This window comes from Girardinichthys multiradiatus, chromosome 21 (genome assembly GCF_021462225.1).
Source record: "Girardinichthys multiradiatus isolate DD_20200921_A chromosome 21, DD_fGirMul_XY1, whole genome shotgun sequence".
Lineage (NCBI taxonomy): Eukaryota > Metazoa > Chordata > Actinopteri > Cyprinodontiformes > Goodeidae > Girardinichthys > Girardinichthys multiradiatus.
In genome coordinates, this window is record NC_061813.1 from 952,029 (window position 1) to 966,759 (window position 14,731).

General features: G+C 41.3%; 1 protein-coding gene across 9 annotated transcripts in view; it reads left to right on the forward strand.

Annotated features, from left to right (window-relative positions):
• The window catches only part of arhgef4 (Rho guanine nucleotide exchange factor (GEF) 4), a 60,657-nt gene that overhangs the window by 29,775 nt on the left and 16,151 nt on the right, over positions 1 to 14,731 (forward strand). For 5 of the 9 annotated variants that reach the window (XM_047349342.1, XM_047349343.1, XM_047349344.1 and 2 more), the window contains exon 2: positions 1,728 to 1,879. In XM_047349342.1, the coding sequence (XP_047205298.1) occupies positions 1,728 to 1,879 (152 nt within the window). Of the gene's footprint in view, positions 1 to 1,727; positions 1,880 to 3,700; positions 4,803 to 9,707; positions 10,805 to 10,880; positions 11,106 to 14,731 lie in introns of those variants that run through there. The other 4 variants (XM_047349351.1, XM_047349348.1, XM_047349347.1 and 1 more) reach the window with 4 other exon arrangements.

Genomic DNA, 14,731 nt, shown 5'->3' on the forward strand with positions numbered 1-14,731 from the left:
AGCTGCTGCATTTATAATGTATGCAGCTACGCTGGTCCTTGGATATCATCAGATAGTGTTTATAAGTACTGCTTAGCATTCTAAAAGCCATTCACCTACTGTCAGTTTAATAAGCTGTTTTAATTTTGTTTCAATTCTGTCACCGTTTTGTGAAATCACCCATTTCACAAAAAAGTGAATTCAGTCCAATCATACAGACAGGTTTCAAGTCAGGCACGTACACTCCGATTGATACGAATTATCAAACAATGAAGTCGGATTCAGTTTATTATTCAAATTGGTTAAAAGTTTTTCTCTCTAAGGAAACCCAACAGATCAAGTCAGTGACTTGCAGCATTCACTCCTTCAGGATGAGCATGTGAGGAAAGGCAAGTTTATTTGTATAGCACATTTCAGCAGCAAGGCAATTCAAATTGCTTTACATCATGATAAAAAGTACATTACAGTGGCATATGATGTAGTCGCTTGCATTATGTTGTTGACTTTGCAGCAATCCCTCATACTGAGCATGCATGTAGCAATGAAAGGAAAACTCCCTTTTAACTGGAAGAAACCTCCAGCAGAACCAGAACCAGGCTCAGTGTGAGCGGCCATCTGACCAACTAGCAGTTTGAGAAAACAGAGCATATACACACAAAAAAAGAAAAACACAAGCACTGATCCAGGAGTACTTTCTATGTTAAAGAAAATTCAAAAATTAATGGCAGTGGCAGCTCCTTCAGTGGCTTCATCTAGGAGAGAAAGACAGCTAAGCGGATGAATCCGTTTGTAAGTCTAGAGTGTAAAAGAGCACATACAGTTAGTCACAGTAGAAGCTCATCCAGTAGCTATGTCTAGGAGAGACAGAGTTAAACACTGAAAGAAAGAAGTGATCATTTTGTCCTCCAGCAGTCTACTCTGAGCTTAAGTATTTTTGGTATCAATTGTTTTGAGCTTCATAGAAATGACAGACCCATGCCCACTCATTCGTACACCAAGACGTTTTTGTATATTTCATGGTCTGCTGGTCTTTGTGTTGTGTTCCATAGATAGTCTATTCTTTTGTTTTAAGATTATTAATTTCTTGTGTTCTTGTGTGGCTTTTTCATGGTTCCAGTTGTTCAGCAGAACTAGCCCTACAGCCATTTCCTAAACAGGTTCTCTAAAAAGAACCTGTTTGCTTTTCCACCACCAGATAGCCAAGTCAGACCCAGGTCAACCTAAACATCTCATCCAGTTATTGAAATGGAAAAGCCCCCTTTCCATATTTGTTTACTTTCTTGCTTTAGTGTTAGTCCTTAGATTTTGGTTTAGCTAGCTCCTTTTGTGTCCTGTGTAGACCCCTCTATGTTAATGATTACTTTCACGCCCCTCAGTTCAGGTCCTGACCCGCCTGTGTTGGTTACTATTCACCTGGTTCTCATCTAACTATCACCTCCCAGCAGATGTATGTCAGTCCATTTCCTTGCCTCTATGTCAGTTCCTTCTTTTATCCACACCCACGATGCCAGTCTGCCTATTTAGTATTTTTTCTTGATTAAATCATTGCTTTCAATATGCTGTCTTCCTTCTGTGAGAGTACATATTGCTCATGTAAAAAACATCTTGAGAAGTTAAAATTCATCAGTCTGTTCCTACGTACTGCAATCTTATCTACAATATTGTGTTGGATTGCTGAAACATAATTGCAACTTTTGTTTCCCCTTCTTTCTTTACTCACTCATCCCTTCTTTCCTTCCCTATATCAGCGTTGGTTGTTCCTGATGGGGCATCTGAAAAGGCTGGGCATGGAGATGAATTGGGTAGTGAAGAGGATTTCTTGTACGAAGAGTTTCATTCCTCTGGACATCGATTTGGACACCCAGGAGGAGGTGGAGGAGAACAGCTGGCTATTAATGAGGTACTTATTTTGGAGATAATTCCCCAACTGTTTTTCCAGTATCATTATTAAAACATCTGCAACTCACATCAGCCAATAAAAATGGTTTACGTCCCATCTCTAAAATAAAGAACAATTTGTTAAATTGTTCCAGGAAAGTTTCTATCATTTAAAATAATATGGGCGTTCCACAAGGGCTTATTCTTGGTCAATTGGTCTTCAGCTTTTTTTTTATTAATAACGTCAAACTGCTGAACCATAGCATGTCAACTTCATGCAGACAATGCAGTCATACACACTAAGACACCTGAACAGGCTGCTACCAACCTGTCTTCATGTATTGTAAATGTTATGAGTGTTTTATTCTAAATAATAATTCCCTGAATTTAGAAAAGACAGCCCATTTGCTTTTCAATTAAGTAATTTAACAAACAACAACTTAAAAATCATGTGAATACATGAAATATGTACAGTGACAGAAACCAAACCATTGAAATTCACTAGATCCACAACTTGTGTATATACCATATATACATATTCTATATAGTGCCATATAAACCATATAGAATAAAATAATGCAAAAAATCAGATTTTTTTTTATTAATAAGAAACAGGTCAACGGTGAACATTGAACACACCCTGGACTGTGCACTACAGATGCCAGGTTTTCAGCTGTTTTGAACGGACCTCTTTGTTCTTGTGAGAAAAGAAAGAGGTAAAATCTGTTTTTACAGAAACGTAGGTTGGTGCAGTTATGTTACAGTATTACAGATGACACGTAGTTCTCACCTTGAGTCGGTTTTTATAAACTGTACTTTTAATCACCGAGGCAGTTCTATTCGTCTGTTCTGGCCGGTGCAAAAGCCGGCACATCAGTGGCTTAAAAAACAGCTCAATTCACTGATAACAAATGTTGTGAAAAAGAATTCCTTCTCTCTGCTACCTTGGCAGATGACCTTAACAGGTTTCAACAGCAGGCATTCACACCTTCCACCAAACAATCCATATCACATTCAAACGCTAAAGGTCCCAGGGACTAACCACCCTCCTCTACCTAGACCCCCTGTCTGGATTCAAGATCTCAGAGGAAGATGTAATTAGGCCCTTTCATCGTCACAAGAACACGAAAGCTCCAGGACCTGAAAATGTCTCCCCCTCATGCCTGTGAACCTGCACTGACCAACTCCCCCCCTGTCTTCACTCATATCTTCAGCAAGTCTCAGAAGCTATGTGAGGTTCCCTCATGCTTCAAACACCGTCATCCTGGTCCCCAAGACATGCATCATAAAGGTGATCAATAACGACAGGCCTGTTTGTGGCTCCTACGTCTAAGGCCGTGAAATCCTTTGAGCACTGGATGTTGCACCTCACAGGCCCCCTGCTGGTTGTGTAAAATATAGAAGTAGCCAATGGAAGCAGCTCAAAGTCCCTCTTTCTCTCAACATGTCTTGTGGCACTAAAATGTCACCTCAAGCTAACACTGCATATGTGGTGGAATTAATAAGAACTATGAACTAATAAGCTAATGGCTAAATCATTTTATTATATTATAGATGATTACAAACATTGAGTATTATAGCCCAGCAAATATGCAACCACAAACTGCACATAGTTTTTCATTGGAGATCAGTTGTTTAATCTGCATGTCCTCCTCTACACCCTGCTTCTCTCACACTCAGTTCCCTACCCTACCCCCACTCTGCTTGCCTCCCTCCCAAGGGTTGCTATGGCCCTTGTCTCAACCAGTCTGGTATCCAGGATGTGCACACTGCACATTCTGATTGGCTGCCAGCAATGCAGGGGTGGGCACATGAAAAAAGAAGGAAAGGAAGGAGGAAAAAAAGTCTCCAATTCTGCTTGTTAGATGGATGGTTGAGGTAGCACGGATTCACGCAGCACTGAGCTCCATTTTAGAGTGAGCTCATAGCAGAGATAGAAGGTGCTGAGATCGAGAGATGGGAAAAAGCTTGAGAGAGAACAATTAGTCAGCTAGTTTGGAGCTTAGATAGGATGGAGTGAAAGAAGAATGTGCTAGAAAAGCAGCAGATAGACTAAGAAAAAGAAGAGAGCAGAAACAAGGAGGAATGATCATGTATCGAGAAGAAGGAATATCCCATCCCCCAGTTTTCATCCTGACATTCTGACCAAAGGGAGATTGAGACGAGGAGAGCTCAAAGAACAAGAAAACCTAAACTGACCGCAGAGCGAAGAAAACAGAGGGAGTTTCCTAAGCCCACTAAGAGGAGCGAATGGTGCGGAGCACACATAAATAGCTTTACAGATTCACACACACTGACATAGATAGGCACCTAGCCTCCACTGGCAGGCCGGGGCAACACTGAGCATCGGCAAAGTGGCAGGAGAAGCAGGGGAGGTGACTGTCGGAGCTGAGCGGAGGTGGAGATCTATTTTAGAAGACAACAACGGAGGTAGTCAAGCAGTGGGACGAGGTGACGCGGTGTGGTGTGGAGGCTCAGTGCTCAGAGAAAGACGACAGGGGACGGGTGGCGGTGCAAAGGAGGAGGAAGAGGAGGAAGACAGGGGACTGATGGCTCGTGGCAATGGCTCTGGGAGGTGGAGCAGGCAGAAGATGGGATTCTTTAATACCCTTCTGCGCTGTAACCTACCCCCAGATACCCAAAAGGTGGTTGTGTTTGTCATCATGATGCTGCTCATCATTATCAACGTAGTGCTCATGTTCCTGCTGGCCTTCCAGTAGACTGCACACACACACTTATCCAATTTCTTTGTCCTAAACACATGCTCAGACAGAGACACAACAGACTATTACACCTAGATGGGAGAGGAGAGCAGATAAACTGAGACACAAGAAGAACTGCTGTGTTAATGAGAACGCTGCTTGGATCGATGTGGGTGTCCACGGGTGTCCATCATGCCAGCAGCAAAGCACAGGTGCAACTGGAGGAATGGAAGATCATGTAGAGTAAGAATGCATGATCTGTTCTTGATATGTGTCATCCAAAATACAATGGGTTCTGGTGATGAGCTCAGCCTGTTGGCTGGTTTACCTGCATTACACTGTCTCATATCCTCAGTGATGATGATGATGATGATGATGATGTTGTTGATGCAGTGGGTTTTGATCTCAGCTCAGCTGGTTTTAATGTCAGATTTGAAAGGAACTTACTCTGTCCTTCAGTTGCCCTGAAGGCAATGTAAAACCTTTAAACTCCGCATGTTTCAGGTGCTGAACCAAAAATGTAAACAAAATCCCCTTTTTCATGTAATTATGATTCCCACAATGTCATGCAGATATTTAGTTTAGAACTGGAATGCTCTACCTAGGCAGGAGTTATTTTGAATTATTTTTGTCTTGCTTTAAGCATGATTCCACAGAAGATATACAACATTTTTACCAGTAGTCTATTGCTTCTTTTAAATTATATCTCTGCAACTGACACACAATCATGAACTCCCTCCCCCCAATTAAACTTTACTTTATCCTTTCACATCATTTAAGTTGATTCACTGAGACCCTGGGCCTTGTGTGCTTTCAGATCATGCAGCTTTGGTTGCAGAACCAAAGGGGCGTGGCTTTCAACTCGCAGCATTCATTTAAGCATTGTGGATACTGTTGTGCATCATTATCAACATGTTATGTGAGCAACTTATTTCTCGGATCAGATGGACTCTGGACGATCATGTGATGCTTCTGCTCTGTCACCATGGACTCCTGCTGCTTTTGCAGCTCTCTTCACTTTGTATCCGTTCACTACGTCACACTTGTTCCCCAGTCCCCACTAGTGGGAGCACGTGTGGATCACAGAATCAATAGATGACCATAAAGACAATGACACATTGAGAGAGTCATTGTTAGTGTTACAGTTTTAAATAAAACACAACTTTCATTCTTTTATCTTCCTCCTGGATATGATTTCTTGACATGCAAATATGATGAACCAGAGGGTTGATATGTGCAGGAACACATTCTGATGCTGCTCCTCTGCTCCTATAGGTAACCACTGTGAACATACAACTGTTGGCTTCCCTTGTTTTAAAGGCACCTCTGACCAGCATGTTTAGGGACACAATTGTCCCACTTCTTCCGGGCCCTCTCGGTGATACATGAATGTTTGGACATTTCTTTGTTTGGTGCAACAAAATGAAACCATTTTTAATTTGGAGCTTTATGAATAGAAATGAAACTGAAAAACAATTTGGCATTTTAGCTAAACTGAAGGTGTAACCAGATGATCCAAACTGATAATAAATCAAATGTGATTATATTATTATAATTAATGTGATTAAAAATGATCTAAAACATATCAAATTACTTACTGTTAAAGTTCAAGACTTTAACTGTTAAAGAGCTGTTTTTTCCCCCCATTTTGTTAAGTAGTGTAGACATTAGAGTGCATCTATGTTCTGAAATTGGTGCTTTACTCAATGACTGAATTACTTACTGTTAAAATATTTCTTTGACATTTATGTTACTTGTGTAATTTAACCTCTTTAATAAGATAATTTTTTTCATGCTTTGCTCTTTCATTTTCTCACTGGGACCAAATGAAACCGATAAATAGAGATTTGGTTTCATTTGCATTTTACTGAAGTGTTTAACTGCTTTAATTCAAATGACCTCGTCCATCTATTTTGTCTATTATTGTTTTAAAACGAAAACTGAATTTAGCCGACTCAGCTAAACCGAGACCATCACTGCAGTTACTGATTTGACCCAACTACTTTGTGCCAAACTTTATGACGGCCAGCAGACAAAAAAATGTTTGCATGTACAGTAAATAGCTATATTTTGAGGTGTGCGGTCCAACGTCTTTCTTTTTAATCCAAGTATTGTAAATAATATTAATTCATAAAGCCAATTCACACAGTTTAGGTATAGCTGAAATACTAAGATAGGTCTTATAGTAGTCAACCAAAGTAGGACAAATTTATATTTTACCTATGACATTGCACAACATGTACTGCAGTAACGTTTCACTCTGTGCATAAAACAGGGTCTGACCCACAAATTATGTGCTAGAAAAGACCCATTTCAGCTCCTTTTAGTTCCCCACATCAGACAATGGGGGAAGGTTATTGGAAAGCTGATGTGTGTGTGTGGGTGTGCCAGTCACACATTTTTGCTGCTCAATGAGCATTTTTGCAATCAGCTAAAATGGGTTTTCTTTGCAGAAGCTGTCTGTAGCTGTTTAGCATAGCAGCATAATGTCAAACACTGAGATTATGGTTTCTTGTAGTAAGAGGTGGACATTTTCAGTCAAGGCATCAGAGAGGGTAGATGGTGTGGATGTGTTGCTTAGTAACGGCCACATGGCCTGTTTTTCTCATTGGCATGACAAATCAATGTAGCTGAAAGCTAGATCACAGGGAAAATAACAAAAGACTGCCCTTTAAAAGCACAGAGAAGGTGGTGTGAGAGGCATACTGGCCTTGTTTTGTTCTCTGAAGGAGCTGAAGCTCTGAGGAGCTCATTGCTTTATCAGGAATTGTCGTTGTATTTGCAGGAAGAAAGGTTGGCCTGCATTACAGAGAAAAGCCTAAGAGCATAGTGCAGTGAAACTGTTAGATGTGCACAGATAATCAAAAATTTGGCAACTGCAGGGTTTTCATCACCAACACTGTCTTCCTGTTTTATTTTATGCAACGCTAAAATGCTCAAAAATAAATAAATAAATGAAACATTGTGAAATATGTATCTACATCAATAAATAATAGATAAACATATAATGTGACAATAAAATTGTGAAATAATTGAATGCAAATTCAATTCTCAGCTCATTATTATGAAATATTTTTCATTTTCCTTTTAAAATCAGCTTTGTAATATAATATTTTTTATATTAAACTTTTACCCAATAATTCAAATTATTGTCGAGGCAATATTTATACAATTCCAGCAGTTTTTGGTTTCAAAATGCCATTTTTTAAAAGCCAGCTTTTATTATAAAAGAGTGATTTCTCCCTATGGCCTATTTATTTCATAATGCCTCTTTTCAACTGAATGACTTGGCCTGTCAATTAGGGAAAACAGGCCAGAACCAGTTTTTTGATTGGCTGCTCCTTTACCAAGACAGAAGCAATCCCACGCTAAGTATCGAGTTAGGGCTGAAGGTTCAATTCAAATAAGGCTGGGATGCACCTGTCTCTGTGTCCTCCGTTCGGAAGAGGGGCGCAGTGGTGTTATCAGTCACTGTTTCGAAGGTGAAATTGTCCGATTCCTGCCCAGCATTGAAGATATCCAAAGCTTCTTCCAGTGAGCATTGGTCCGCTATGGTGAATTCCCCTTCTAGCAGGGAGAAAATAGCCCCTGTTGCTTCTTCACGTGAGGGAGGTACCTGCAGGAAGTGCAGGAGGGCCACAGGGACAGTGGCAGGTTCGCGTGGTTGGGACTGAGGCAGCCTTCACAGATGGCATGCAGGTATGCCAATGAGGATGCAGGTCCAGCCCGTTGACGCTGATTGGCCGACAGTCATTCAGTTGAAAAGTGGCATTATGAAATAAATAGGCCATGGGGCGAAACCACCCTTATAAAACAAAAGCTGGCTTTTTGAAATAAAAGCTGACTTTTAAAAAATTATGTTTTGAAAAAAAAAAAAAAACTGCTGAAATTATTTTAAAATAGCTTCAACAATAATTTAAATTATTAGGTAAAAATTCTATGTTTAAATTCTTTATATTATAAAGCTTATTTTCAATGGAAAATGAAATATATTTCATAATAATGAGCTGAGAATTTAATATGCATTCAATTATTTCAGTTTCACTGTCACATTATATTTGTATGTAATAGTTAATGATGTAGTTACTTATTTCATAATTTATTTATGTAATTTTGAGCTCTTTAGCGTTCCATATTATATCTTTCATTTTTCTGTATTAATTCTTCCTTCCAGGATTGTATATCTGTCCACAACCGTGCCTGAGCTGCACACTGATTTCTCATCACGGTGATGTCACTATAGTGAGATAAACATCTGTTTTTCCAGCTCTAATGTTGAACATGCATAAGGTACACAGTCCTGGTCAGATGTTTACATACACATATCCCAAATATGGGATTTAAACTGTTGTTTTGCAAGGTTGGAATTACTATTCAACATAGTAATCGTAATGAAATAAACCAAAATAAGTTTATTAGTGGCAGAATTGGATGAACAAGTTTAAATTTGATGTGCATATTTTCTTATACAAACATGGTCCACATTATCAATGCTGGCTCAGATACATAGAGTCCCAGTCACCAGTCCCATAGCAAGTTCCATGCAACCACTAAAATGGTTCTGGCCTAATTCTGGCTGGACAGTTCAGCACTTCCTGGCACAACTGGCAGGCTTTATTTAAACCAGTGGGTTTCCTGGAACAGAAATGACTTCATCACCAACAAACCTTCAGCAGTGTTGAGGTCAGGGGTTTCCAGAAACATGTAAAATCAATTTGCTTTGTTTTGGGAATCATTTTCAGCTCTTTTGTTACTGTTTTCAGTAATAGTTATCATTTAGGTTCATGCTTCCCTGTGCAGTAGCTGTTTCATCAGCTTTAGAGGCCTTTACTTGGGAATTTGTTTTTGTTAATTTGGTTTAAGAAAACACCTCTGCCTTGTGAAAACCCTAATTCTGGAGCAATGTCTCTCACAGAGCAGCTGTGATGCTTGCACCGTAGGAGCTAGTCGATCCATGCAGGATAGTGGTGCTCATCTTCAGCAGCCATTGGGTGAGAGGCAGGGTACACTCTGGACAGGTTACCAGTGCATCACAGGGGGGAACTAATATAGTTATTAACAAATATAAAAAAAAATGTCTGAAGAGAATTCTTCATTATTAATAAAAAGCATAATTTAGTGGGGCACAGCCTGGAAACCAGGAGCCAATAACTAACAATAATTATATCAGTCTCAAATGTCTATTAGCCTGTGATTTGTGAAAGGCCAGAGGAAGATATTTAAGGCTACCTGAAGCAAGTGCATGTGTGACTATAAGGGTGGTTGGGAAACTAGAACAACTAAACATCAGAGGATGTGGTCAGCCAGGTCCTGTAACAAGATGGCTGCTGAAGCTAAAACAAAGAAATGGGTTACAAGATGGTGGATCTGGTAGATCAGATATTGCATGGAAGACCACGTACAGAGGACAGGGGATGTTGCCCTGCTTTTCTCTTTCTCCTGTGTGTAACTGGTCAGTCGGTTTGTTTGTGTTCCGAAAAAATCCAGTTGTTTCTCCTGCTAACCTTAAAGAGTTAAGCTCTTTGTCATCTTTGTTTGTTTCCATCGTCACAGCTGGAGATGAATGGCTTCCAAGGAAATCTTATCCCAACTTGTGTTGTTGGTGAAAGGGAAACAGAGGTAAATGAGGAGAGTGGTGTGGAAAAGTGGAGTAATGCCTCCTTTCTATTCACAGTTCCAGCACCACTCGGCTCCACTGTGCTCCGCCTCGCTCTACTCAGCATGAAACGTCTTGTGTTTCAATTGAAGCCCCGCCTCCTGCCTTCAGGGTCATGTGTTGTGCAGAGTAAAATAAACAGTCACTGCACAGTCACGTTCTCTTGAAACAATGAGCTTGCTGAGTGCAGACCACGCTCACGTCAACAAGTCGCGGGATGAATGCCATAAATGGAGTCCATGATTTCAAACCACCGCCACAGCTTTTGGTTTAACCCAATCCAGCCTTTGTGCTCCTTAATAATTTTGTAGTTGCTCTGGAGTTTGTCGAGATTGTTCCGGCACTGTGGTGTGTGAAATAAAATCCATAGCTTGTCATTCTCTCTGCTACCTTGGCAAGCACTTTCTCATGCTGTTAGGATTGTGTTCTGTTTGGTGGATCTGTTTGTGTCTACTTACCTTCCAGAGTCAGAGTGGCAGGGGCGGAGTTTTCCAATCTACGCACCTGTCCTGGATTCTGCTGATGAGATCAGCTGGCATTTAAGCTCCTGGAAGTGATCCATTCCTCGCCGGATTATTCAGTGACACTGGTACTGAGTGAGACAGCCAACAATTTATCTTTGAGACTTTCTTGAGTAACCTGATGATTTTTGTGTTTTTTCTAAGGACACTGATTGGAGTGTGGAACTCGCCTTTTGCTGGAACTTAAGGACTCGAGTATTTGGATTCCTCTTCTGGAGACTCTCACTTGGAAACCAACCATCCTCCGTCCTGCCACTCTCTCTCTCTCTCCCTCGGACCTGGAGCACAAATGGACACCGAAACCTGAAACACTTACCTCGTGGATTTCCCTTGCCTCCTCCTCCGAGCTGACCTACCTCCAAAGAGCCTGTAAGAAACAAAGAGACAATCTCCTCATTATACTCACCTTTACTCCTGTGGATGACCAGCTAACTTCTTCCCTTGTAGGACGAACCCACTGCTTTGCATTCACTGTAAATAAATATCATTTAACTTTTCATCTTGTCTCTGTGTCATTGTTCTGTTTTTGCCTGAACTTGGGTACTCCTCTAGTTAAACCTCAACACATGCTAGAACACATTTCTAGAATTGCACCGCTCAAGGTGGCAGCAGGTTGGAGTAGCTCTGTTACTTTTGATTCCGATTGATTCTTTTTTGGGAACTCTTCCTCTTGGGGTGGATACAGTTGATTTTTTTTTTTTTTTTGGACAACTGTACTCTCCGGTGTCAGATGCTGTGCAGCTTGGAGGATTTTTTCTTAATACTTTCTATTTTTGGACATTTGTTATGATGCATTGCCATGGAAACGGGGTTGTTTCTTACAACCGGGAGCAGCTGATTAATATCTCAAAAGCTTAAATAATACTTCAACTACAACCCCAAATCCCTGATGAGTTGAAAAGGAGACGCCGTGGATGCAGAGCAGGAGCTAAGTGAAGAGAGAGAAGGAGGAAGTTCTAACCATCTCTTCCGTCGATTATGATGGGCAATGTGAGATCGTTGGGAAACAAGTTGAATGAACTCCAAGCCCTACAAAGGACCCAGCCAGAGTACCGGGCATGCAGTATCATGTGTTTTACTGAGACATGGCTGCAGGATCATATCCCCGACTCCAGCGTCTCTCTGCCGGGCTTTTTAACCATACGAGCAGACAGAGATTTAAAGAGGAGCGGCAAATGTAAAGGAGGTGGACTGGCAGTACTTGTGAACAACAGATGGTGTCATCCAGGACATGTTACTGTGAAGTGTCATCTCTGCAGTCCAGATATTGAACTGTTGGCAGTAAGTTTTCGTCCATATTATTTACCCAGAGAGTTCACCAGTGTTATTTTGGTAACAGTTTACGTTCCACCTTCCGCTGTTGCCGACACTGCATGTGATGCCATCAGCTCAGTTGTTGCTAAGATACAGACACAAAACCCCAATGCTTTTGTGGCAATTTCTGGTGATTTTAACCATGCTTCACTCTCTGCTACACTTCCAACGTTTCAACAGTTTGTCAGCTGCTCTACCAGAGAAAACAAAACATTGGATTTGTTTTATGCAAATGTCAAGGACTCATACATCTCCACAGCAAGACCTCCTCTAGGCAAATCAGATCACAATCTTGTTTTTTTCTGCTCGAAATATAAGCCCCTTGTTCAGAGACAACCTGTAATAAAGAGGACTGTGAGAAAATGGTCACAGGAAGCTGAAGAAGCTCTGCAAGGTTGCTTTGAGGCTACAGACTGGGACGCACTGTGCCAGCCACATGGAGAGGACATCAATGCCATGACTGAGTGTGTTACCGACTATATAAACTTCTGTGTGGATAACATCATCCCCACCAGAACCGTGAGATGCTTCCCCAATAACAAACCTTGGATCACCAGTGACCTGAAGGACCTGCTTAACAAGAAAAAAAGAGCCTTCAGAGAGGGAGACAGAGAGTTTACAGAAGCAACTTGAAGTCAAGATGAGAGACATCAAGGAGGTGTACAAGAAGAAGCTGGAGAGCAAACTCCAGCAAAACAATATCAGAAATGTGTGGACAGGGATGAAGAAGATCACAGGCTTCAAGCAGAAGGATGATCAGACCGATGAAGGTCTGGATAGAGCCAATGAACTGAACACATTCTTCAATAGGTTCAGTTCAGAAACAAGCTTCGCATCCTCCTCTACTGCTCACAGCCAAACAGACATCCCACCCTCCTTTGACCCACAGGATCCACAGCTGTCCAGTAACACCTCAAGTTTTTTCATCTTCCACCTCAGCCCTAGACCCTTCTACATGTTTGCCATCAACCATATCAGAAGATGCTGATGCGTCCTTTGCTTCCCCCTTCCACCTGTGTGTCTCAAGAAGTCAGGTAAAGAGACAACTGGAGAGACCGAACCGGAATAAGGTTGCAGGTCCAGATCTTGTCAGCCCTAGAGTCCTTAAGGTCTCTAGGTCCTGTCTTGTTCCGGTACCAAAGAAAACTCACCCATCAGTCCTCAATGACTATAGACCTGTTGCCCTGACATCTCACATCATGAAGGTCCTAGAGAGACTCCTGTTGGCCCACCTGAGTAAGCGAACACTAAAACATCAGGACCTCCTTCAGTTTGCTTATCGCTGTGGAGTTGGAGTTGAAGATGCCATCATACACCTGCTTCAACAAACCCACTGTCATCTGGACAAAGCCAGCAGCACTGTGAGGATCATGTTCTTTGATTTCTCCAGTGCATTTAATACAATCCAACCTGATTTGCTTTGTCAGAAACTCCAGAAGACTCAGGTGGAGGCCTCAACAATCTCCTGGATCAAAGATTACCTGACAAACAGACCACAGTTTGTGAGACTGAAGGGTTGTGAGTCTAACCAGGTAGTCAGCAGCACAGGAGCACCACAGGGGACGGTACTCTCACCATTCCTTTTCACTCTGTACACCTCAGACTTCCAGTACAAGACAAACTCCTGTCATCTGCAGAAATACTCAGATGATTCTGGAGTTGTTGGTGGATCAGAGATGGAGAAGAAGCTGAGTACAGGAAGGTGGTGGACCACTTTGTGGCATGGTGTGGAAACAATCATCTCATGTTGAACGTGACTAAAACAAAGGAGATGATTGTAGATTTTAAGAGAAACAGGAATAAGTCAAAAACTATTTCTATCATGGGAGAAGAAGTGGAGGTGGTGGAGGAGTATAAATACCTCGATGTTCACCTGGACAACAGACTAGAGTGGAGATGCAACTGTGAAGCCATCTACAAGAAGGGACAGAACAGACTGTACTTCTTGAGGAAGCTTAGGTCCTTTGGTGTTTGCAGCAAGATGCTGCAGATCTTCTATAAGTCTGTTGTGGAAAGTCTGATCTCTTCTCCATCATCTGCTGGGGAAGCAGCATCAGAACCAGGGATTTAAAAAAGCTCAACAAGCTGATAAAGAAGGTTGGTTCTGTTCTGGGGATTCCTCTGGACCCTCTGAAGATCATTGTGCAAAGAAGGATTCTTCATAAAATGAAGAACATTATGGAGAACCCTGAGCATCCTCTTCATGAGACTGTCCTACAACAACAGAGTGTCTTCAGTCAGAGGCTTCTTCAGATCTGCTGTAAGACGGAGCGCTACAGGAGATCCTTCCTGCCCACAGCCATCAGCATCTACAACGACTCTTTGAGGAAACCTTCATAATATGAGCTATAACAACATTTAATTTCCCTTTGGGATTAATAAAGTATTTTTGAATTGAATGCTGCTGATGTATGACTGACCACGCTCATCATGTGTGTGTCTTTTATATCACAGATAACTAGAAATCAAGTTTTTTCAATGTTGACATATTTCTGTATTTGTTTTAATTTACACCAAACAACAGCTTGTCGTCCTTAGCTATACTTTTGTTTCAACGCCGCTAACTATGGTTCATGTTGAAGCTAAATTTCTCTCATGTAGCTAAACTGCTTTTTTATTAGGTAAATGTTTTTTTAGTCCATCGAATGCAGCCCATTTTTTTAATCTCCAAGTAAGTTTTT